General features: G+C 42.2%; 2 protein-coding genes across 7 annotated transcripts in view; one reads left to right on the forward strand and one right to left on the reverse strand.

Annotated features, from left to right (window-relative positions):
* Positions 1-16,474, reverse strand: part of GRB2 (growth factor receptor bound protein 2) — a 50,462-nt gene extending 33,988 nt beyond the window's left edge. Inside the window, exons 1-3 of one of the 5 annotated variants that reach the window (XM_021415124.1) lie at positions 7,471-7,672; positions 4,895-4,970; positions 2,268-2,509 (exon numbers count right to left, since the gene is read on the reverse strand). In XM_021415124.1, coding sequence (XP_021270799.1) covers positions 2,268-2,345 — 78 coding nt within the window. In that variant the 5' untranslated portion in view covers positions 2,346-2,509; positions 4,895-4,970; positions 7,471-7,672. Of the gene's footprint in view, positions 1-2,267; positions 2,510-4,894; positions 4,971-7,470; positions 7,673-16,186; positions 16,205-16,277; positions 16,296-16,334 lie in introns of those variants that run through there. The other 4 variants (XM_021415125.1, XM_021415126.1, XM_021415127.1 and 1 more) reach the window with 4 other exon arrangements.
* Positions 16,546-26,353, forward strand: part of TMEM94 (transmembrane protein 94) — a 49,968-nt gene continuing 40,160 nt past the window's right edge. Inside the window, exons 1-2 of one of the 2 annotated variants that reach the window (XM_021415121.1) lie at positions 16,546-16,765; positions 23,974-24,095. In XM_021415121.1, coding sequence (XP_021270796.1) covers positions 24,072-24,095 — 24 coding nt within the window. In that variant the 5' untranslated portion in view covers positions 16,546-16,765; positions 23,974-24,071. The remainder of the gene's footprint in view (positions 16,766-23,973; positions 24,096-26,353) is intronic. The other variant, XM_021415120.1, reaches the window with a different exon arrangement.

Genomic DNA, 26,353 nt, shown 5'->3' on the forward strand with positions numbered 1-26,353 from the left:
TGCCATGCCTGATGAACATTAATTTCTACAAACTGAAAGCCATTTGAAGTGACTTTCAAAATGACAATCTACCACAGAAGCTTGTCAGTCTGAGTAAAATGAACTGTAACAACTCTGTTGTTTGCTTATTTGTCTGAAATTTGCCAGCTTTACACAGCAAGCCTTACCATGCTACACAACCACACTACAACTGCATGCTGAAAAGAGATTCCTGAAACTTTTAGAGTTTCCACTAACTTTAGTTATAATCTTGAGTAAGGCATAATTTCTAATTTCTACACCACAGTTCACTCCTCAATAAAGTAAGTATGTAACATTTCTAAGCATTTTCAGAATACAAGATAAAAGGAAATAACAGTATTGAGAAGTGTTCATCATAGCTCTGAGATATGTTCTGCCTAGGTTTCATCTAGATTAAGAAAATCCCTCTGTTCTAGGAAAAATACAGTGATTATTGTGATGTAACATCATCCATGCTGGCACACTTCTATTGCTGTGACAAAATTTTTTTTTTTATCTGTGAGATGATATCAGGTGGCCAAGACTCAAGTACATTTTAACATCACAGCAGTTTTAGTACAAACAGAACTTTAAGTGTACAAATCTACTTTCCCCTTTTATTTCTTAGAGAATAATAAATGAAACTTTAAGAATTTTAAATGAATACAAACTTCACTCAAGACATTTTTTCATGTACTTCAAACACCTGTATCAAACTAGCTGAAAATAATGAAGAACACACTTAAAAATAAACTGTATTTCATTATATTTGTTTTCCTTTCTGTTCAGCATTTTCTACAAGTTAACTTCAGCTACGCTCTTCTTCAGATACACCACAAAAGTTGAGCAGTTAGCAGTGATAAAAAAATAGAAAAATAAATGTAAAGTTATCACAGAAGAAATCTAGTGTTATGACAGTTTTGAACATTTCAAAACATCAAAAGGAAATATTATGGTAATTACACAAATATGGAAATTGAGGTGTGCAGGTCCAACAGGCGATTTTAGGCCCATTACGAGGCAGTGACGTGAAAGACGTAGCAGATGCAAGTATTTTAAAAGTGCAGTTTCAAGGCAGGATACATTTTTGCAGCCACTATCAACAGCCACACAGCAGTACTGCGCTTCTAACAAGGCCACACTATTACTGAAATGCCAACTCTAAAAGAACCATATAAGTTTACATGTAGAGGGCTTTTTTCCAACTTATCTTAAAATAGTAGCTAAAATCAAGCCCTTTCCTGGTAAAAATTTTGAGCAGATAAATAATCCCATTGAGGACTGCAGGAGTTATTTGTCAACGTGCACAAAGTCACAGCCTTACATCTGCAAGACTGGCACCTCTCAAGGAAGTTTCTACTCCAATCATTTTAGAAGTCAGCATTTTAAAATATTTCTATAGTAAATGTATCACACTTGGAAAGAAATGCCCATCTTACACAATCATGGTGTAACACTGACTCTGAATGAAACTCCATTACAACACAATGCAAAAAAGGTCTTACTACTTGGAAGTAATAAAGCTCAGAACTATGTTTCACTGAAGCCAAATCACTACAGATTTTTACATTTTACTCTCCCCAGAACTAGAATGTTAGGCTTGTTCTGCGTGTTATTTTAAATAAAGTTTTAGAAATTCCTTTATTTCTCAAATTTCCTTAAAGATGAATTTTAAAAAGCTTTTGATATATTGAAAGAACTATAGATCAAAACTCCTCTGCTGCACTCAAACATCCACTTACATCTGCACAGACTCATTAAACATTCAGCCACAAGCTAATCACCTGCGTTCATCACACCAGAAGATAAAATTCAGCACCGATATTTGACAGCCTGATGCTAAAATATCATCTACTGAGGAAAAAACTAATCACTGTTCTTTGACACCAGAATCTTTGGCAGGAGGCAAAGGAAAGGAACACGAACTGATCTTGATAACTTTAAAGGGTACCCTATTGTGGAAGGGAATTCAGTGCAGAGTACATTGTATCGTACTCCTGCTTATCTGCAGACTAAGTTTTCAAATATTCCACAGTCTGAGATGACAAGAGAGACTTTGGGACACATGCTTAACACAGAAAGGAAACGGCATCAGCTCTGGTCAGCCTGGGGTTGAGGAAATCCTAGGGTATGCTATTAAATGGAGATGACCCTCTGCTGAGTCGCCAGCAAAAGCCAGGTCCTACGGACAGGAAGTGACTGAATAGACAGAAGTCGAAGAGTGGAGGGCAAAAGAAGGAATCCCTAATCCCTTACCCTCCACTTACCTTAAGTATATCCCCCCGTTTGAAGCTCAGCTCGTCGTCTGCTGTAGCTTTGAAGTCGTATTTAGCGATGGCTTCCATGCTGGGGCTGCCCTGCCAGGCGGTGCAGGCAGTGGGAAGGAAGCACTCCCCGCAGCCTCCGTTCCTCCCGCGGCGGCTCCCGGCTCAGCCCTCCCGCGGTCCGGCTCCGTTCGAAGCGCCGGCTTCGTCTCTCACATACAGGGGAGGCCAGGGGACGATCCGCCCTAGAGGAGAGAGAGGAGGAGGAAGAGCCGTGCCATTAGGGGAAGTGGCCCGGATCGATGGCCGGGGCCGCGCCCAGAGCCGCTCCCTCCACCCGGAGCGGCGCGACCGCTGCTTCCTCCCGCCCGTGCTCGCCCAGGCCCGGCTCCCCCGAATGACACCGCCGGCGACCAATAGGGCCCCGCAGCCGGCGGCCGGGGGCGGCACCAGGAGGAGCCGGCGGCCCGAGGCTGCAGCAGACGCCCGCGAGGAGCCGGGCCGGTACCCTCCGGCCGGCAGCGGCCCCGCGCTCTGCGTCCCCGCGAGGCGCGGCCGGCGGCAGGGCCCCAGGGACAGCTCCGCCTGCGGAGGCAGCGCCAGAGTGGGGCACTTCGGGGCGGGCGAGCAGCAAACCAGCTGCAGGGAGGCACCACTGAGGGCAGCGCACTCCTCTCCCCCAATGGAAAACTCATGCTCAAGACGCAGCTTACACCGTATCTATAGTTGTATTTTCTTCCATTCACGCAGTTTACATCGATTTCAATAGTGTTAGACAAACTAAAGACTACTTTCATACTCGTACGGAATACTCATCTTAGAAGTCCTATATTCTTACGTAATACTCTGTAAGAGCACTTAATAGGAATGAAACGTCTATCAAAGTGTCATAAAATAATATTGTATATAAACAACAGTTCGGGCTCAGTTTAACATGAAAGCAACCTTTCTGAGGCTCTAGTGTCTTGAGTAGCCAAACGTTGAACAACGATAAACATCTCCAGAAGGAGCGTGTGAGAACAGTGCTCAGTCGAGGATCTCTTATGACACCAATGAAAAAATGACACCAAATTTGGTATTGCATATATTGACACCCTGAAAGTCCTTAAAGGACCTGAATATAAAGCCTCATCTGGGTTAGAATAGGATTTAATCTAAGACTAGCTTCATTTAATAGCAGAGAAGGTAACTGAACTGAAAGAAGGAAGTTAGTGAGTTAAAAACCATCACAAATATTCCTTTGCAGAATCAGCAGAGAGCTGATGCTTGTCAGTGACTCTCCAAAACAGAAAAGATCTCACAAACATCAGTTAACCCACAAACCTGCTAATTCAGTCTTTTGTGGTCATGGTCCAGGAAGAGCAGTGCTGCGTGGAAAGGTAGCATTATAACTCTTTTGGGAAAAAAAAAAATCTGCCTTACATGAATGCAGTTAAGCAGATAACGTGCTTGCCCAATCTGCAGCTCCACATCCATAAAGAATGTGGAAGCTTGCGGCAAAAAAACAGAACTAAGATTTCCATTGCAGTAAACTGGCAGAATGAGAAGGTACTCAAAGGAATACTTTAAAAAAAAACAAAAGACATCCTAGAAAAGTCTCCACATTCACAGAGTTTGGGGCTTTCTTTTGTACTCCTACACAGTGCTACCAGAACACTAGTAAGGTAGACAAAGCTGTCAACAGCCACAAATATCACAACAGAACAATTTGTCTGTGCTACTGGAACTACTAAAAATAAATATACAAGATCCAAGCTTTGATCAATATATGTAATTAAAACTAAAAAAGCATTACCCTCTTATTAGCACTTTAATGTTTCTAAAACTCTTAAGTTTCAACACTAACATATTAAAAAAATCATCTGTTTTTCCTCATGTCATTCTTCCATGCTATATGAACGCACGCATCCAAACTGCAACAGTAACTTTCTTTTCACCAGGAACACTTCATCTCTGCTGGCCTCTACTGTATTTGGATTGCCATCTCACCTTTCTAACCTAGCCTCTTTTTATAACTAATGGTATTTACCTTGCTCTACTATTACAACAATATTGAGGTGCATGCAACATGAAGTGACTGGATATGAAGCAACAGAAAACACTCATTCAAACATACTGTCAATATGTCCTGCGTGTTTCATGGTAATCAATGCTGAGTTTCTATTTATTCTTAAAGAGTAAATATAGCTAGCAGAAACATTTCAGTGTTTCAACAAGCTCTTACACTTGAAGATGCATATCATTATATGCGTATGCAAACATCATCAGCTAAGGGAACACTGCCTGGAAATCCTAGAATCAAAATTAAAGACTGTGAAAGCAAGTTGCACAACCTGATCAATACACTAGGGGCTTAACATACATTTAAAGATAGGAATTACTGCCAACTGGTCAGTGTTTCTTTCTTTAGCGTACACAGACATTGCTATCCAGCACTGTGCTAGCATCTAAAATATACTTCTTTTAAACTGAACGAGTTAATTCCCAATTTTCGTTTTTTTAAGAGCAACTGATGCAGCCTTTCCAAGAACTACACTGGGATTTTCCCAAGCTTAGTAATAGTACAACAGCAGGAAATATTCCAGAACAATTCAAGGGAGATTCATCATGCAATTTTCTTAAACACATACTCGTTTTACTACCATCATCATATACACTGTCAGGATATGAAGGAGCCACATTTCTAGGTAACAGCAGTAAAAACACCTGCAATATAGAACAGAAATTAAACCACCATGACTTAAGGCAAAAACAAAGCTGAAATTTAGGAGAAAAGCTACACGTAAGTTAGGGAGGTCTAAATTATTAAACCAAGATACATACACAACAAATGTTGGAAGAGGAAAACTTAAAATGTGAATTCCCTCGAAGTCACTTAGAAAGCATTTACTGTTCACTAATCCTATTCAGTAAGTGCTTAAAGATAACCACATAACTACTAAAAGAAATCCACTGCACAAGGGAAATAAGTAAGCTTACTGTGGAAGTGTCTTGTGCTAGACCTCTGCCCACTGGAAGCACAGCTGCAGGCATTCACTTTTGGCAGACAGCTGTGAAACAGGACACATTGCAAAGACTACCGTACCTTAGCTCCACAAACTTCAACTAGGGTAAGACAGGTAAGAATGTAAGCACAGCCAAATCATGAACACAGTGAATACACATTACAAGAGTTAACAGATGATCTTACTAGAGAAGCAGCTAAGATTTCCCAGAATAACACTGTGTTTTCCACCTCTTGCCTTACTGAGTTTTGCTCTTAAAAAAAAAAAACAGGAAGAGGAAGAAAAGGCTGCAGACACAGCTAGCAGCAAACTTATTTGCAATACAGTGCTGCAGCTCAGGAAAGAATATAAGTAATTATAAATAGAAATCTCATCACTGCAGCCAACAGGAAACAATTCTCATGATCTTTTTAAGTGATATTTCAAAAAACATGAAGGTAAGGTAGGCTTTTTACACTGCTCCTACAACTAGGTTTTTTTAAAATAGCAATAGCAAGTAAGAGCTTTTAATTTTTCTCATTTTACTGTTCTTTTGGAGACTGATATGGACAGGAATAGGATAGTATAGAAAAGCTGAAATGAGGGAAGGAAGAAAACAGATTCAGTAGAAGATCTTGCAAAGATCAGAGTCTAAGCTTCATCAGTTGTTGTAGGACAAAACATTACTGAGGGTGCTGGAAAGAAAAACGTGTGGATACATCATCTGGAAGACATGCAGAGATGTTAAGTGTCAACTATAAACAAAAGAATAGAAATAAGAATCAGTGCACTGCACTTATGATTTCAGATTAACCAATTAACACAACAAAACAAACTAACCAGGTAAAACATAAGTTACCAACGTATAAGAGCCAGAACATTCACGATGAAGGATATTCACTGAATACTCGATATCTAGTAGCTTAATACATTTCATCTTACTTAAGTATGTATTGTCAGAGGACAAGTCCTAATATCAATTACAAGACTATGCTACAGTAAAAAGCACCAATAATATTTATCAGATCAAATAATTTTATCAAATAAAAAAATTAGCTTAGCAGAAATTACTTATTCTCACTTCCTTATTTTAGACTGTGTAAAGCAAGCTTAAATATTAAAAGCTTCTCTGGTATTATGAAATACTTTAAACACTATATGACTTGATCATAAGAGATTATAATAATTGAATGACCGTTTCAGACATAAATTCTCAATGTCCAACATTTCTGCAAAAATGATTATGGACAGTGTTGTGTTTGAAGGAGATTAACGATCCTCGGGCCCTTCAAATTTTGGCTTGTGACAGAAAGCATTTAATAATTTTTAGAACAAGGAACAAACTTCCCTAATTCCTATATTTGATCTACACATTTTTCTTCCAGTTAAGTATACTACGTACAACTTTCTCTTTAGGTTATAAAAGAGATCTCTATCTGAAGTCAGATGTTGTGTGCGTTAGTAAGACTGTATCCATGTCCTCTATAGATTACTTGAAATTATATTGCCAGGTTAAGCCTTATTGCACAAAACCAACCCTGAATCACAATGCAGGAAGTTCAGAAGAGAAAGAAAAAGCAACGGGAAAAATCCCCATCTTAGAAACTCACATTTAAAGCTTGACCCAAAAGGTCTTAAAAGAAAGAAAAGTACAGACATTAACCTGCCTACAGGCTACTCACAACCTTTTTACCTTTGGAAGTGACTTTAAACTACAGACCTCTTTCGGGGAACGTTTAAAACACGGCCCAAGAACCACCCCCTCGCGCACACACAACCCATAGCCGCACCATCAGACCCAGCTCGCAGGCCAGCTGGGGGACCCGAGCAGCACCTGACCGAACTCCTCCCGGCACACAGCTCCCGGTGAGCCCAGGATCTGGTTCCACTCCGCCCGGCCCAGGCCGCCCTGCCAGCTAGCGCCTCACCAAGAAGCACGCACCGCCTCGGGAAGGCCGAGGTCTCGGACTCAGGCCCGCAACCTCGGCACCGCGGAGAGCCCCGCGGAGCGCAGTGAGGAGAGGCGGAGCCCCCGTCGAGCGCAGGCCACGATAGAGGGCCGCCTTCCGCCGGTGCTCAGCGTCCTCTCAGCGCCACGGGAAGCCGGGCCCGAGCTGCAGAAGCCTTCCCCTCACCGGAGCGGTTTGAGAGGGTGGGGGGGAGGGGGGGAAACGGCGGCTCCGCGCCGGCCCTCCACGCCCCCCCTCCCACCCCGGACTCACCGCGCAACGCTGGGGGCCGCCGCCCCACCCGAGGCTCCTCGTCGCCTGCTCGCCCCTCCAGCGCCGCCTCGGTTGCCACCCAAGCTCCAACGCCGTCCCACGGCTCCCACTCCGCCTGCTCCGCCGCCGCCGTCCCCCCAGCAATTCTCGCGAGAGCGGCCCTGTCAGCTGCTCACAGCTCTGCCCACTGCGGATGCGGCGCCTGCGCGCTCACCTCCCCCACGGAAGGCGGGCAGTGGCTTTCGCGCATGCGCACCTCATACCGACAGCTGCCGGGACCGGCCTACATGAGGAAAGGGGCGTGGCTGCAGCCTCGGTGGGCTGAGGCATCGAGCCCTCCTGAGGTCGAACCGTATTCACTACCGCCCCATGGAAAGAAGGAGGAAAACATGGCTGCGAGACTTTCGACGTGAAACCACTCGGGTTTGGTTTTTTGCAAGATATCTGCCTCATTTATCTGTGCCTCTTCTCTCCTGTAAGAGAGAGTGGCCTACACACCACACAGTTAACAGGAAGAAGTGCATTCAGAAAGTTACTACTAGGGAAAATTGCACCCCAGCATGAATGCTGTGCTCCTCCCCCTGTGTTTGAACTGAGAGGATGCAGAGCTGCAGACCCAATGCTCTACAACCATCTATTCTGAGCTCTGGGGAGGCACCCACGCTGTAGAGAAAAAAACACATTAACGTGTGCACAGAGGGCAGAACCCAGATTGCCCATGCAGTTAATTCCAACATTTAATTATATGGCCCTCTTATAATTCTTTTAGCTCTAAGAGGCTGTAATTACAATATTCAATTCCTCAGTAAAGCCAGTGCATAAAGAGTATTCCCTCATGCTCTAGAAAGAGATTTTTAAAACAGGCTTTCCAGAGCTACACTCCCAATCCTAAAAGGAGGTATTTATACAATGCATGCTCTTGCCAGTTTCCCAAAATAAGCAGTGACTAGCCACAAGCAAACTAGAGAGTTCTCTCCCTGTTATTTTGAAGAAATCACTCCTCACCTTCTGAAAAGAAGCTGAGATTGGAAACATGAGGTCTAAGCATAGCATGTAACAAAGTACCGAGCTCACATCTGGGCTCATCTAAATTCAGGATTATTCTGACCAGTCTTGCTACATCTCAGTTCAGAGTACAGAAGTGATATTTTGTTTTATCACAGTTCTGTATTGAGAAGACAGATGCCTTCAGTTAAGCACCCTCCCCTTTAAAAAAAACAAAACACAAACATCACACTGGTTGAACTCCCCAGCTGTACTCTGAAGGGAGGGGATTCAGGGTATCATCCACACCAAGATTACAACATCACAACATATACTGTTACTTCATACAATTCTGCTTATAAACCATACTCTGCAAACGTTGTCTGGTAACATTTTCAATGTAAATGTTTGGGCAGCTTCATGAAGATTCTTGAGAGGGTTGGGGTTTTTTTTAAAGCTTTATTTTAGTACAAAATTTGTGCTTTAAACCCTTTGCAAATATTTTCTCCTCCTAGTAGCTTGTATGTAAGGGGTTCTAGTTCTAATTTCTTCCCAGATTTGGGCATTAGGGGAAGGCATGGATTTTAATACTTCAATCAAAAATTGGAAAGGGTGGAGAAAAAGAGCTTTGGGAGTTGAGGATGTTACAGATGTTTCAGACATTCTTTCTGAGGATGGAAAAGTAATTTATCTAGGATGACACAGACTGCTGAAATCAGAGCTAGATTCTAAGATGTCTCAACTCCCCAGTGCTAGCACAGACTTAGAGTCTCTGATTTCACATATGACCTCAAAGGAAAGATAGAAGGCTTACTAAGAAGTTCTAAGTTCAGTTAAATAACATTTGCAGAGAAGTTATAGCAGGTACTTTTCACTGGACTTGAAAAGCCAGATATGGCTAACAGCTACCAGATGAATGATGGCTACTATAAGAGGCTATAGCTGCCTGACTTTAAAAGGGCATTCCTATAAGACCAAATAAGCAACAAATCTTGGAAATAGCACAGATCAAAGTGTCACAGAAAAATACTCCTGATAAAGAGGTTGCTGAGATATACTTGTTTACAAATCAATTAATGAAGATTGCTTCCCCTTCTCGCAAACAAGTGAACGCTTTAAAATGTACAACTTACTGCACAAATACCAGTGCAGCTTCACTGCAGCAAAAGCTGAAATCCTGGCACAGCTGTAAGCAAGGGTGAAAGACATGTTTTGCTAGAGGATCATTTTCAAATAGTGCTGTAGTCTAGGAATAGCTTGAATTTCCTATGACCATTTGTGGCGATAAAACAATCTAAAAATAGTTCTGAGTATTTTAAGAAGTTTTAAGGGAAGACTTGGTGCCTGACAATTCTTTTGGATCCTTTCTTAAAGGCATCAGAGCAGTCTAGGGAAAAAAAAAAATCAGTGAATGATTTCTTGCTATTAATAGATTTTAAGACTACATCTTAAGAAGCTTCATTTTTGTGCTAGTAGCCATTTAAAATGACTTTTAATTACATTTTTAAAAGTAATTCTAAAATTAATTTAAATTAGTTTAAAATTACTGCTTGGTATATTTATGTTAATACAGCATTACTGATGACATGAGGTTTAATACTTGTAACAGCAGTCATGTTAATGCTAAAGTTACTGAACACAAACCACAATGATATCTGCCTTATCTTGACACTGTTTTTAACCTAAGCTACAATAATGCCTGTGTTTTTGCAATGGAATTTGTGTAAACTTCTGCCTTAGGACTCAGAACTTACACTGTGTGTCATCTAGAAGTTGCTTACTGACACAGCAAATGCGTGAACTTGGTGTACATCTTAAAATAATACTTCTCCAGACAAGCAACTCTGGCATATATTTTGACACAATGTACAAATTTCTATTTTTTGTCACTATCATAATGCTTCCAGATGCTGTAAGTGTACTTCCTTGTAGAGCCAATGCAAGAAGCTAAATATTAACCAGAAAGATGTTCTGGACTGTTTCTTCTCAAAGGAGTAATGACCTTTCACTCCCACTTGCCGAGAACACTAACACATACAGCTTCAAAGGCAGTTTTGAAAACTAAGCATCAGCGCCTGAACTAGAGAGCTCAGAGGCCTCCACCTCAAGAGAAAGAGCAACTGGGATAGCCATTGAACTTAGAAGGTTCATAATCAGAAAATATTCGCCCTAGCTTTGAATCATATCTGTTCTCCTTATTGCTAAAGAAATTAACAGTTTGTGAGTTGACACTAATGGAAAGAACAGAGCCATTGTGGTCTCTGAGTTCTATACGCATTCATCAGCAAAGTAAACTACAGCAGAATCTTTCTAGTGCTAGTGCAAGACAGTAAGGGCCCAGTAACCAATCATCTCTCTCAGAAGATGAGAGGCTGCAACAAGGAAAATCCAAACTTTGGTAGAAAACAAAACATGTAATCCTAATTTGTGGAGCCTTAATTCATTGTTGTTAAGTTGACGGGAAGTTTCAAGAGAAATTCTTTAAGGTTTCTAATCAATTGAGAGAAAAAGATTAACATCTGAGTAGTTTAGATACTGTCAGTATCAGAAATAAAATGGATGAGTGTAATTACCTTAAACCTCAGTAGGAACCACTAGGTGGCTGTTAACTTGGTATATGATTGTCTGATTCTAGCAGAGGAAATCTTCAGTCTTGATGAATACTCGCTTCCTCAGTACTCGTGGGTCACAGACATTACCTTCTTGACAAGCTTTTGAAAAGAAATGGTTTCTTTACAATAATGTAGCTTAAACTTGCATTTTGTATTTCAGGCTGTCTTCTAAACCACAGGCAAAGAGGAATTTATTGTTAGAGCTCTCCAAAGTGTGTCACTGTCCTTTCTGCAGTCTAGAAATTTGTTCCCAACCCCATTCTCCTCATACTGGAGAGCCTGCTATCATGAGCTACAATACAGTAAACAGTGGCCAATAATTACAAATGTTAGCAACTGTCTTTTGTAATGATTTTTTAAAAACTGCTTCTGGCAGAGAAATTGTAATTAAATACATTGCTAGTATGTACCTATCTTCCTCTGACATTTCCTGACTGTAGCATTTTGTTTTTGAAAGCAATATGCTGGCTAGCTCAGCTCATCTTCAGATGGTTAAAGTTTAATATCACAATTCTGCATTATATCACTGCAGTTCATATACCTTGCTTTGTATTACTGTAGTTGTATAAAAGCAACCTGATGTGTGAATCCAGACAGAAAGCTTTCTCCTACTGAAAACAATCCACGCAATCTGCTAACAAGGATGCAGAATAGACTTAGACTGAAGATGGCCCCGATCAGTTTTCTCGCAAGCTGAAAATGTTATGCCATAATACTGTTCTGGCAGCTGTGGGAGAATTTATTTCCTATGCATCTCAGAGGAACAGGAATAAAGTGGGTGCAGCAAATAGAGGAATGCCAAGAATGCAAGTACAGCGAGGAGAGAATGCTGGGAAGGGGGATCTGTTGCATGAACATCACCTTCCCACATCAACCCATAGTGGCCTCAGTATGAAAATCAAGCCTGGGAAAATCACCATAAAATCCTCAAGTATTCCATTTACTAGATGATCAAGTGTCTTGGAGCTGAAGTTGCTTCAACAAATGTACCTTGTGATAAAACAAGTGACCTGCTCTAGAAAGACCAAATGCCTTGAAAAAGCCTAGCATCTAGGCTGTAGTCTGAAACTCACACCACATGCAACAGATTTGCAGATGCTACTTACAGATAGCAGTAAGTTGCAAAATGATTACCACACAAGCTTGGCCCACTGATGGATTCTACTACATTTAACCAATATTACCACAGTTCCTCAAAAATGTTAAGAACTAGATTTCTGGTTGTCAGTGGTTTACGGGCATTCAGCCCAATTCCGTGATGAATGGGACGGGGGACCCACGGGCCCACGCCCTGGGAAAAGGGGAAAAAGGGTAAGGAGATAGCCCTGAGAGCAAAGAACAGCAGCAACAATCTGAGGAGAAACAAACTAATTTACTAAATACGGTATGAGAATGCAAAACAACACACTATAATACGATATAATTACAATTTAAACTGATAAATCCAATACAGAGAATGTCCCAAAATCAAGGTAGGCCTTACTCTACTACCAACAATAAGACAGCTGGAGAGCAAGGTGCTGCCAAGATGAGCAGGGAAAAAAGGGATGAGGTCTTGTGATCTGCAAGTTTTTATCTTTTCCCTCTGTTCAGAAATGGTAACAGAGGAGCAAAGTACCCTGGGGAATGTAGTAGTCCTTCTCTTCTGAGAACCAGGTACATTCACTACATGTTATGATGTGGAATACCAATAACCAAAAATCATAAAACCATGACACTGGTCTAGTATTTCTCCCCACACACCCGTATCTGTAACACTGAGAGGCAGCACTAACAAGAGAACTGGATCACAAAAGAAAAGTCTGTCCAAGTGTTCTTTCTGTGTCTTTTCCTTGGAGAGCAGATTAGTAAGTGGAGCGGACAACTAACTACTTTGCTATATACTAAAGACTTAGTTTCATTGCAGTTGGCAGTTGATAGCTGTAGATACAACAGTATTAAAGGGATATGGATGTACATGCATACACAATTGCAGAAAATCGATATTTATTTTAAGTTTGCTAAATGTCATACCACAAACTGGTGCCACAATGTTCAACAGCACTGGGAACAGAATTGCTGGCTCTTGACTTTTCAGCCTTCCTGAAACCATCAGCTACCCCTCCCTGTTTAGAAACCATCCCAGTGTTCTGCTCTGGCTTTCTCACATACAAAGTTACTGCAACTGTTTCTGTGAATCTAAGCACAGTAAATAAGTGTTGAGACACAGACAGAACAGCTGATCTGCCTAAACAGCTTTGCAATTTTACTCTTTATAGATCTGAAGAGCACTTGTGAAGTAGCTTAATCCCCAACAAGACAAACATGTACTGCTTTGACTTTTACTGACCAGAAAGAAAAAGTTAACTTAGACTCAGAACTAGCTAAAACAGCCCAAAACAACTACTCATGAGTCTTACAATAAAGTTGAGATAACAAGGAAAAATACAGTAAAAGCAGATTTTCTTCTATGCCACACATCACTGTGGTCACATACACAAGAACAAGACTTACAAAAATTACTATGTAGGAAATGCCATTCTACCTGGGAACTGTAATAGCCACTGCTAGCATTAGAAAACAATAAACTAGTTGGCTGGGATCACCTGGAGCTGCTCAAGCTCTGACAGAAGTCTGTAAAAGGGAACTAACCAGATCCAGCTATAGTGTGCTATCTCCCTTTCTTTAGTACAAAAGGGCTTCTGCTCTCCTCCTACTCCCAGTTCAGTCATGTATCATTTTCAAGACAGCTTGGAATTGTCAGTTAATTACTTTTCAGTTGGGAGGAAAAACAAAGTAGATATTCATTAATAAAAAGCTGAATCCTGTTTTTTAGAGGAATATCCCACTTTTTTTGTTAATAAACACTGAATTATGTACATCTTCCCTACATATTAAACACGCAAGATAGGAAGCAACATCATTCAGCTAAAATGAAATACTCTCTTCCCTTGAGCTTTTGAACAAGTATTGGTCAACTACTGCTTTTAAATATTTAAGACTCAAATAGGTTTTTTATTAGCTCCTCTTTTTAACTCCTTATAACTACACAAGTATTAGAAATATGGTTAAATCCTAGCATCTGGCATCAGATGTGCTGGGGAGAGGGGGCAGAGTGAAGGAAATCAAACGTACAGCAATTGCATTTTCTAAACAATACCAAGAAATTCACTGATTTTTATTTTGCTGTTCAGAAATGCTGCTCGTCATACTGATTAAAATTAAACGCAACTTAAACATCTTCTAAAGAGCTTAACTAAAAAGAAAGCAAAGTTGTTTTTGTTTTTTTTTTTTGCATACAGTACCTGCTTTAAAGTGCTCCTACTCAAATTCTCACACCTGCTCTACCCACAACAGCACACTGTTGAGGACTGACTGAAAGGCACATGCAGGGAGGCCAAACAGTTCCCTTGGATTTGCCAGAGGCTGCAATTCATTCAGAAGCAGCTTACTGCATGAGACATGTCTCTGTTCAAATGTTCTAGTCCCAAGAGGAGGAGACATCATATCCCTGTGCTGAAGATACAGAGAGCATGAAATTAAGCATTTTCAGAGTATACACAAGGGTTTGCAGTAGCTGTTTCATTCTTTAAATTCAGTTCCCATCAAAATACTATAGGAGGCCTTTACACAGTGAAACAATTCCACAATTCCAAGAAGCACAAGGATGTGGAACAAAGCACCCAAGGAACAGTTTTAATATCTGTTTTGAAGCAAGTGTGGAAAATGATCCTAACTTGCAGGCAAAACTGACCTATCTGAACTTTCCATCCTACAATATTACAACACCAAAAAGATCCAGAAATACTCTTGTCTACCTTTAGAACATTCAGTCACAGTTCTGTAACAAACAAAATGAGAGGATGATTACTTACTGTAAGACAGACAGAGCATTTTCTTATAAAACAAGTCTTTAGACCTAAGGTCTTGGATCTGAAAAAAAAATCATACCAGCTTATTATACCTTAGGTATTCAACAGCATTTTCCTGTTCAGCTTTCCCTTTACTATCAAGTACTAGAATTCATGAGAAAAGTTCTCACTGGATACCTTTTCTATTTCTGAACCTCCTAGCAACACTGTCTAACTCAAGGGTATTTCTACTCCTCCAAGCATCCTTGTAATACTTTATTTTGATAATGTTTTTCACTTAAACTCAACATGCTCTACAAACAGTAGGTTTCTAAATCACTGAGATGAACAGTTAGATCAAGTTTACCAAGAAGCAAATAAAGGCACAAAGAGGTTAAGTATCCCATCTATTAGCCTCTACAACTGCAAGGGAAGTTCTATTCAGGATGTAACAGGGAGAAAAATCAGCATTTAATAGTGGCTTGAGACCCACGGTTACCTGTGTCAGGAACCAAGTAATCCCATCTCCAGATCCCTGTTCAAGATGCATCTTCACCCTTATCTTTTCTTTAAAGCATTTTACTAATTAAGTAAATTTTACTGTGGTGGGGGGGGAACAACCTAAGCAGGAATGAACAAGATGCTCACACAAAACACTAAGCCCAACTCATGATCTCACGCTACTACAACTCCAGTAAATCATTTATCCCCTTCCCCATACTGTGTCTAGATTACAGCAGAAAATTCCTCAGACCTGCCATTATTTCTTTTTAAGGAACTGTAAGTGCTTACAGTGTCACTTGAGTGTATTGGAGGTCCATTTCTCTTTTCTGGATCTAGGAGATTGTTCTGAGTAACCAGAAGCTCAGGAAAGCCTAGAGCTCCACAGTCATCATTCTCCTACTAAGATTTATATTGTATTTAAAAGATCTGCAAACACTGTAGAACTTCTAAAAATCAAATGTACATTCAGTTCAGACTGCATCAAAGGAGCAGTAAGCACACTCCTAAAATCTCACTTTCTCACCCAAAACTTAATTGCAGGGAGAACAGTGCAGAGCTCTTTGTGCAACTTATTGCTGTGAAAGCACAAACAATTCCACCAGAGTTCGGCATCCGCACTTCAGCACACCAATTAACGTCACTTTTGTGAAGAAAAATCTCACACGGGAACTGCGCATTACAGCCTGTGATGTATGAGCACTAAATTACAGTAAGGAAATCAAGACTGAATGTAAAAAACTTTCCAGCTTGCCGCTCCACTGTGAATTCAGAAGACAGAACCCAAACCTCTGCAGGCAGAGGCAGAATGAGCCGTCTCTGCCTCACACCCGATTTCCTTTCCAGATTGTGCAGCGGTTCGGATTTCTCCTCAGATTACCGGCTCCACACGCCCGTGCGCTCGCTGCCCCATGACGTCCTGCGCGCCTGCATTCACCTCACGGCTCCTTCGAGACTTCCATTCGGTCGGTCGCCCTACGGCAAAAACAGCTTTTCAGTGGCAGATCCGCACCCTCCCTCCGACACTCACAGGGAGGGACGAGCCCCTACTCCGCTGAGAGAGCGGCGCGCCCGGGGCTGAGCCGCCGCTCCTCAGGGCGCACCCTCTTCTCACTGCGCCCCGCAGCCAGAGCGTCCGGTCGGCTTCGCGCGCCACTCTGATCCCACCAATCAGCGAACGGCGTACGGGCGACCGCGCGGGATCCCACCAACCAGATACCCGCTTCTTGAGGCAGCCCCGAAACGCCACCGCGGGTCCCCAGCGCCGTGGCCGCCCGCTTTGCCAGTAACCCTGATGGCGGCCCCGGCGGCGCAGGGGGAAGCCAGGCAGGCGAGCGGCTTCCCCGCTGAGACGACCCGGTGCGGCTGGTGAGTACAGGACGAGCGGCAGCGGCTGCGCTCCGTCCCGCCGTGGAGCGGGTCCGGGAGGGCCCGCGCTCCCTCAGCTGGGATTCCCGTCGGCCTCGGCCCTGCAGGGAGGCCTGATAAAAGCTCTTCCTATCCTCGGGCCGGGGGCTCCCGCGCAGCGCCGTTCTCCTCAGCGGAGCGTTACCTAGCGGCTTATGAAGGAGCTGGGAGAGAAAGAAGCAAACAAATCGCAGAAAGCTCCGGCACGTGGTAGTTGTTTTAAGGCACACCGGCTGGGTGTTCCTCTCACAGGTGGGGCGGTGACCGGGCCCACCTGCACGGAGAGAAACGCCTCAGCGCCCACCCCTCACCTCAGTGGGGTCAGGCGGGCACCCGCTGCTCTACGTCTGGGCTCTCATCTTCTAGTCAGGCTCATACCTGAAAACTTCCTGAGCCTTATCAGCACTTAAAGTTACCAGACTAGTAGCACATGGACCCAGCATATCCATCCATCCTCTTGAAGCAGTATCAAGTATTACACAGCTTTTTCTCCCCCCACTATTTCAAAAAAAAAAAAGGAGGAAAACCCTGCAGCACAATTGCTTAAAATCCTATTATTTCTTACAGCAATTATAGAAATAAAGTTCATAGTTGAACAACAGACAGTACAGTATGTACAAGAAGATGCAGTAAAATAGTACATCTATATTTCAGGTTCCTTAAAAACAGAAGTAACAATGTACACAAACTATTAACAGCTACTGTTAAACTGCACATCTTGTTCAAGTATAGCAGAATTTAAATAACCTAGAAAGCATGACTCACTTTAAGAAGTCTGCATAATACAGACATGCATGAGTATATACATGCTGCTGGCTTTATACATCTTGTGTTCTTGAGAATAACGCTTTTTATTTTGTCATCTTCTACTCAAGCATATCAACACAATATTCTGACTTTGAACCTTTAAAATCAGTGTATTGCCAACACTTTATCACTTAACACTTTAGAAGATTAAAATATTAGTAGTTTTAGCCTAGGTCACAGGAACAAATATTGACACTGCAAGTGGAACCAAGAAAACCAAGCTTTTCCCTCTAATCTTCATATTACAGCTTTAACTATGTAAGTCTGTATTTTTTGGAGGTTACACCTATTTCAGATAGATTCCTATCAGACTAGTTGCGAGAAGACGCATCAAGCTGCTCAAGCCAGAGCCACCTTTGAAGGAGGTGGTTAAATACTCCTGTGACTGGTGAAGTTTATGGGGAGATATGGGGGATTGGCCAGAAGACAAGTCCTTCGATATGGTTGCCCAAAAAGAGAGGCCTGCCCAGGATTTGGGCAGCACTGTCCTACCTGTAGGGAATATGGTTTGCTTTGTACCATTTGGATTTTTAACACCTATAATTATATACAGGACCACTTGTACACTACATAGAGCACTTTGTATCTCTGTCCAAGATACTCCTAAGTGAGCAGTGGGGAAAAAAAGAGTTGCTAAGGACCTGCACAGATTCTTCTGTTCTCTATTCAGAGGAGAGCATGTTACCTCATTACCATGTTTCTAGACACAGTTATTCATCATAAGATTTTAATGGAACTCCTGAAAATAGCAAAATACAAAGTCTGTTGAACACTGTATTTTCTACTCAAAAGTCATATTTTGTTTGAATATATGCATTTGATTTTCTTAATAGCCTTCTGGTGCTGTGCCTGTTTTGGAGGAACTCTCAGAAAACATTCTTATCACTACAATGTTTGTTAATGTTCTTCTTACAAAGAAGCAGAATTGCTTCTGACAGGTTCTTGGCAATACCAGGTACAGTATTCACAGGTAGGCCAATAATCACATACAGAAAGAAGAATGGAACTCACCCAGCTAATGAAGGAGCTCTCTAGCTATACAGCATTCCCTCAGAGGAAATAGCCTAGCCCAAGAGACACTTTCCTTTTAGTGGCTGGCCCTTATATGAGCCCAGGGTAGTCCAGCCCTTCTGGTCACATGGGAAGCACAGGTGCACATTGCCTATGCTCACTAGGCCAGCTGCACCCCTTCACCAGGTGCTCAGTTACCAGTTCAAGTTGTGACCTGTAACAGTTCCCCTACCATTAAATACCTCCAAATGACAAGCACTGGTGTAAGAGCTTTTTTACCTAGATTTACTATAAGCAATTATGCAGTCTTATATATGAAGTGAAATTAAGAGAAAAAGTTATACTTTTCTTTATGAGTTAGTGTACATCAGCAAAACATGATTTGCTGGAACATCCTATAAATACAGCTTGGTATTTTAAATATTATTTTGGGCTGCTGCCTTTTTGTGGTTTTTAGGCATTTAGGTGTTTTTTTAATTGAGGTTGTTATAAAATCCTGGTTACCATAGTAACCATTGCCATGATGATGAATGACAGCTATCAGTTTTGCAATGAATTCTTCATACATTTGCTGTAAAATGTTTTAGTTGTCATTTAAGATACAGTACCACAAAGCAGATGGTGTGTCATTGCTCTGCTGAACCTGGAGAGGCCCTTCAACTTTTTTTTTTTTTTTGCATTTTTCACTTTCAATCAGACTAAATACCTATCGTGTCTTTCTGAAGCTGTCTTAGAGTACCTGAAGCCGAAAAGATAAAGCAGTCCTTTAATCCCTAAAAACTTTCTTAAATTTATTCTTCCCAAGAAAGAAAAATGAAGATAATTAACATCTTTCAGATGTATTGTACCTTAATTTCAGATGGCATCAGCTACTGTGGAAAGAGCAAGGTAGACTAAACTACTTTGATCATTCTTTTGATCAGATCTGTCAGTTGCTTATCAAGTCACCAGAGAAAAAAAGCAAAGAAGGTGTTATTTCAGTTGTGTAGCATCTTTTTTTACCAATCTTTATCTTTCAAGTAAATTGATACTCTGACTGAGATAAAGGCTGGTGTGCCAAAGCTATTTCTTACTTCCCTACTCCTTTCTTGTTGCTCAGCTCTTGCTTTAGGACACCAGTGTCCTTTGGAACAAGTCTAATGTACAAGTTCTGTGCTGAAGAAAGAAGGAAGGAATCGGATATTTAAAAAAAAAAATTCTCAGCAAGTACTATCTCCCAGAAAGCACACATTTAATTGGAAGACAAATTTTAAAGTTAATTTCAAGTTTAATCCTGTTCCTGATTCAAGGTAGAATAGATCTCTCTCTAATTCCTGCCACTTAGCAAGGGAAGTGAAGCTTGTGTGAAATACACTTCTGATTCTTCACAGCCATGCACAAATGAGACTTTTGGTCACTACTGAGTTGATAATACTTAGCACATATAGAAAACCAATTCAGAGGATCTCACTTTACAAATACTAATACATTTACTTCACAGTTTCTCTCTGAAGCAGATATGTATATGCTTATCAGTAATATGAGGTTATTGAGGCAGAGAATGTTTAGCTGATCCAAATTTTGACAGGTTATTTTTTTTTGCAAGCTGATACTGAAGCCAAGAAGTGTGGCTGCCAGCTCCTTTCTGTGCTCTCAGTAGGTCTCAAATCAGTTGGCACTATCACTTTATGCATCTTTGACAACCTGTATATTAGTAAATGTGCCCATGTTGCAAATTAGCAGACAGACATCAGCTCCTCGTGAGTAGGAAGACCGTATGTTTCTGCTGATATCAAAACAATGAGCTCTATCTAAGCTGTTTTCCTAAGGCAGCTGCTTTTTTTGATTATTATATGTTCCCCCTTGTTTCTATTCTTGATGATGGATTGGAATTCTGTTATTGAGGAATTCACTTTTGGTAGCAAGACGTGTTCAGATTCCCCATCATATTTTATAGTCTATTCTAGTGAATCTGTGATTGAACGCTTTTGGGAAAAGTAAGTTGATTTCCTTTTCTCCCTAAAGACTTGCGACTCTTCAAGACTCTTCAAAAGTTTGTTTTGTTTTGTTTTTTTTCCCAGGTGTCTGTAGGGGAGAGTTGGAGTGAATTAATGCACATCTCTGCACACCTGTACGCTGTACATTGCCTGCAGAATTCATAAACTGTTTCAGCTTCTCATTGTGTGAAGCCATTTTCTGAGTGTTTGCAAGACCTCTGTGATGCGTATGAGGTTTTAGTTGCTATGGTATAATTCTTGCAAATAATCTTGGAGAATATTTATTTTGATAAAGTATGTATTTGAAGGAAAGCTTGCAAATCACATTTTACATGGATACAATACCAATCCTAGTGTAGCAATTCAGGAAAGGTTATTTCTCACCGTAGTTTGTCTTCTCTTTTAGCATCAGTTGACCTAAAGCTGATTTTGGAGGAGCCCTGAGCACATATAATGATGAAGCAGTGTTGCATACATTGCTCTGATTACTTTTACAAGCTCTTAGTATACCGTTCATTTTAACAGGTTTTGATTTTGTCTAGATAAGAATTATCTTTCCAGCTAGTCTTTCCTTTTTTAACACTTGTGCTTTGTATGCTGCTTCCTAGCACTGAAGGACTTCAGGGTGGTATTCCTAAGCATGCAAATGATGTGCCTTGAACTTTAAGGAACAGCGTGCTTTGCATTCAAGATCACATTTCAGTTTGGTGCCTAAATCAGAATGTCATTTGCTGCTGTGCAGCAAATCCTGCCTCCTGCCCAACTGTCTCCCTGCATGGCCCCTCATGCTGCTAGTGGTTAGGTGATACAGACTCTGAAGAGCAAACAGTTGAAGATGTTTTCTCTTGCTCTGCTTTTGTGACTGTGGCTTCCAGTTGGCCTGGTCATGTCACTGATGATTATGATTTTGAAGTGCAGGTCCAGAGAGAAATACAGGCACATAATTTTTGTTTGAATGAGGACGAGGTACATAAACCCCTTGGTAGATCTACTAATGAATCTTCTGTTGGGAGTGGGGTAAAAAGAAGAATCATGGATTTATTTCTTAGCCCTCTCATTGTTAGTGGCCATCTTCTCCATCTTAAAATCATCTCCTCTTGCCTTGCCTTACACTTGAAGTGACACTCAAGTTAAAGGTGAGATACTGATGCTCTAAGCTGCTGTGTGCAAACATGCAAAGGTGCATTTTCCTCCTTCCAACTCCCAGCACTCTTCGTCAGCTTTGCTCCAGTAACTTTATCTGATCCTCTCTTTGCAGTTGCTGATTGGCTTGGCTGGGATACAGTGTGCCTGAAAATAGCTCCATTCCCTTGATGTGTGCATATTGACAAGAGTCACAGAACAGAGAAGTAGAGCAGAGTCCGGACTTGTGGCAGATGGCAGACAGAAAACTGTACTTGCAGGTGTTGGTTGCTGTACTGCAAACAGTTCTTTGATAAGCAGTATACTGAATACTTGCTGCTTCCCAGAATGCAGGAGCAGTACTTATCTGCAAGAGAGGATATTTATGTCTAACACTTCCATATGGCAGTAGTGGCTTTCTGAGTAAGCTTTGGATGCCTTTTATTTTCCTTGAAATTATGTAGCACCACAGTATTCAGAGAGTATCATAGAATTATATAATAGAATCCTAGAATGGGTGGGTTGAAGGGACCCTTAAGGTCCTCTAGTTCCAACCACCCTGCTATAGGCAGGGACACCTCCCAGTAGACCAGGTTGCTCAAAGCCCCATCCAGACTGGAATTTTTCTTCAACGCTTCCAGGGAGGGAGCATCCACAACAATCTCTGGTACAATCTCTGGTGAGACAATCTCTGGGCAATCTCTGGTGAGACATTCTGTTCCAGTGTCTCACCACCCTCGCAGTAAAGAATTTCTTCCTAATATCTGGCCTAAATCTACCTTCTTCCAGTTTAAAGCCATTTCCCATTTTCCTGTTGCTATATGCCTTTATAAAAAGTCCCTCTCAAGATTTCCTGTAGGCCCCTTTCAGGTACTGAAAGGGCGCTATAAAGCCTTCGTGTAGCCTTCTCTTCTCCAAGCTGAAGAGTCCCAAGTCACTCAGCCTGTTCCTGTAGTGGAGGTGCTTCAGCCCTCTGGTCATCTTCAAGGCCCTCCTCTGGACCCACTCCAACAGCTCCGTGTACTTGTGTTAGAGGCCCCAGAACTAGGTGTAGTACTTCAGGTGAGGTCTCACAAGAGCAGAGGAGAGAGGCAGAGTCACCTCCCTTGACCTGCTGGTTACGCTTGATGCAACCCAGGATACGGTTGGCCTTCTGGGCTGCAGGTGCACATTGCCAGCTCATGTTGAGTCTTTCCTCAAACGACACCCTCAAATCCTTCTCCTCAGGGCTGCTCTCAAGCCATTCTCTGCCCAGCCTGTATTTGTGCTTGGGTGCTGTGGCACAGCAGTACAGTAGTGCTGTAGGTGACTATCACAAGGATAGCATCTCCAGAATCCTTGAAAGAAGAGAGTATGGTAAAGGAGTAGTAAAGCCCAGTTGGCAAAAGCCAGTCCTCTTGTATCCAAGAAGTGCATGTATGGTTTGGATTTATTTGCAGAGGTAGCTACTTCCTTGTTTGCTTGGATTTGCCAGAAGTGTGTGTCCAAGCCCCAAGTTTGTGTGATATTAAAAAATAGAAACAAGAGCTATTAAATACCAGGAAAGACTTTCCCAAGACCACTCATTGCATAATCTTACAATATCCCATTGTGTTTGTATAAGAGATAATACTCTCAAGCAAGGTACACATGCCGTTCGTTTTAGATCACAAAAGATGTTTTTGCATGCGTGGAAGGAGTGCACATTTGTGCTATGGGAGATCAAGGAGCAGATGGGCTAGAAAAAGGTTGTGAGCTCCAGAGCTGCTTCCTACTTCAATTCTGCTAGAGTCCCAGCGTGCTAAAATAAAAATGGTCTTGTCCCTAGCAGCATGACTCTATCAAAGATTTGAACTGTTTTTCTGCAAATGGAAGAATCATTACTGTAGGCTTCATTAGAGACTAGCTGGACAAAGCTCCCAGTAGGTAAGAAAAGCAAGACAAATAGCTGTGGGTAGCAGCTTGCTCCAGCACCTGGTAGAATTCAGTCTTGTCAGCTTTTTCTGGAGGCTTGCCTGAAAGTCTGTCAGGGCTTCGATAATACTCCTGCTCTGAGGCACAGGGAACTTAATTAATCTCCCGCTTCCAGTTCTAGGGGGAGTTGAACTAAGGGGATCAATTCTGAGTAAAGAGGGAGATGCTGTACTGTTGGAAGCACTTTCTGCTCCCCAGTTCTCCTTTTAAAGAACAGTTTGAATTATATGACTTCCATTACTTTCTTGTCCTAAAGGCAGTGATATTGGGAATTAACTGCTTCCCCTTCTGTTTCCACAGATGGTGATAAGTATAACCAATCTGATCTCTGCCTAAGAGACACTCTCCCCTGAGAAGCAATTCACTTTTGCTGGACATGCTTACAGAATTGTGTAGCCATGGACCTCAAGGAGAAGTGTCAGGTAGGTTTCCTGATAAGGATCTTGCCTAACCTAAATGTTGAGTCCTTTTAATCGTCTTTCATTATTTTGAGTCAAGACTGACCACTTGGTGTTGTTATGTGACAATATAAGCCATGGTTAATGCAAAAATTGAGACTTCTGTCCTCTTGACACTCATTGAGATGTACTCATTTGTCTCAGTAGTTAAGGTCTACTGCTCGGTTGTCCAGAGATGGCAGAGTGCTGTTATGTATTAGTCAGCTCCTGTATTATATCCCATTGATCAACATTCAGTGTGGTGAGATATAGGTATCTTCGAAGTGATGAACAGACCTGTGAGTAGGGCTTTCAAGAAACAACGTTGTGATTTCTTCATGGACTCACAAGTCAGCCGATTTTAATGGCTGTTCAGTTTTGTTTTAGGAAATGTCAGTTAACCGAGATGATGCAGTTGGGAAATTAATTTCCATTTGACGGATTTACACATGGCTTGGCCTGGCAGTGGCCAGAAACTATTTAAATATGTTGAGTTGCTAGGGGGCAGATACTCACATTTTAGTCAGTACCCTCTACAGAGAATCTCAGTGGAGGTGAAAGACTGAATTGCTTACAGAAACAACTCGCATGCCTAGAACAAGTCCTCTTTAGGCTGAGACTGAAGCACCATGGTGGAACAATGTATGTGAAGTATAGCATAGAATCAGGGAATCATAGAATGGCTTAGGTTGGAAAGGACCTCTAGGATCATCCGGTTCCAGCCTCCCTGCCACAGGCAGGGTTGCCAGCTGCTGGATCAAGCACTAGATCAGGTTGCCTAGGACCCATCCAGCCTGGACTTGAGCACCTCCAGGGATGGGGAACGCACAGTGTCTCCGGGCAACTTGTTCCAGCACCTCACCACCTTCTCAGTGAAAACTTCCCCTTCTAAATCTCCCCGCCTTTAGTTTAAAACCATTTCTTCTTGTCCTATCACTATCTATGCATGTAAAAAGTTGATTTCCCTTCTGTTTATAATCTCCCTTTAGGTACTGGAAGGCCATAAAGAGGTCTCCCTGGAGCCTTCTCTTCTCCAGACTGAACAAGCCCAGCTCCCTCACCCTGTCTTCATAGGAGAGGTGCTCCAGCCCTCTGATCATACTCATGGTTCTCCTCTAGACCCTTTCTAAAAGCTCCACATCTTTCCTGTGTTGGGGTTCCCGGATCTGGATGCAGTACTCCAGATGGGGCCTCACAGGGGCAGAGTAGAGAGGGACAATCACCTCCCTTGTCCTTCTGGACACTCTTCTTTTGATGCAGCCCAGGATACAATTGACCTTCTGGGCTGCAGGTGCACACTGCTGGCTCATGCTAAGTCTTTTACCAGAACCCCTTAGTCCTACTCAGCAGGGCTACTCTCAAGGAGTTCTTCTCCCAGTCTGTGTGTATATCTGGGGTTGCCCTGACCCAGGCACAACACCTTGCACTTGGCTTTGTTGAACCTCATTAGGTTTACTCAGGCTACCCTTTTGAGTTTGTCAACATCCCTTTGGATGGCATCCCTTCCTTCTGTTGTATCAACTGCACAACTCAGCTTGGTGTTGTCCACAAACTTGCTGAGAGTGCACTCAATCCCATCATCTGTGTCACTGATAAAGATGTTAAAGAGTACCATTCCCAAGATGGATCCCTGAGGGACACCTCTCATCACTGGTCTCTTCCTGGACATAGAGCCATTTACCACAACCCTCTGTCTTCGACCATTCAACCAATTCCTCATCCACCAAGTAGTCCACCCCTCAAATCCATGTCTCTCCAATTTAGAGATAACGATGTGGTGTGGGACCATGTCAAAGGCCTTGTGGAAGCCCTAGTATTGCTCTGTCACTGGCAAGTCTGTACTGGGGCTGCTCCCATTCAACATCTTTATCAGTGATCTTGATGAGGGGATTGAGTGCGCCCTCAGTAAGTTTGCAGAGGACACCAAGTTGGGAGGGAGTGTTGATATGCTGGAGGATAGACAGGCACTACAGAGGGACCTGGATAGACTGGATCGATGGCCAAGGTAAACCATATGAGTTTCAATAGGGCCAAGTGTCAGGTCCTGCATTTTGGTCACAACAACCCCAGGCAACCCTACAGGCTTGGGGAGGAATCGCTGGAAAGCTGCCTGACAGAAAGGGACCTTGGTGTGCTGATGGACAGTTGGCTGAATATGAGCCAGCAGTGTGCCCAGGCGGCCAAGAAGGCCAATGGCATCCTGGCTTGTATCAGGAATAGTGTGGTGAGCAGGACTAGGGAAG

Source organism: Numida meleagris, chromosome 17 (assembly GCF_002078875.1).
Source record: "Numida meleagris isolate 19003 breed g44 Domestic line chromosome 17, NumMel1.0, whole genome shotgun sequence".
In the NCBI taxonomy this organism is placed as follows: Eukaryota; Metazoa; Chordata; class Aves; order Galliformes; family Numididae; genus Numida; species Numida meleagris.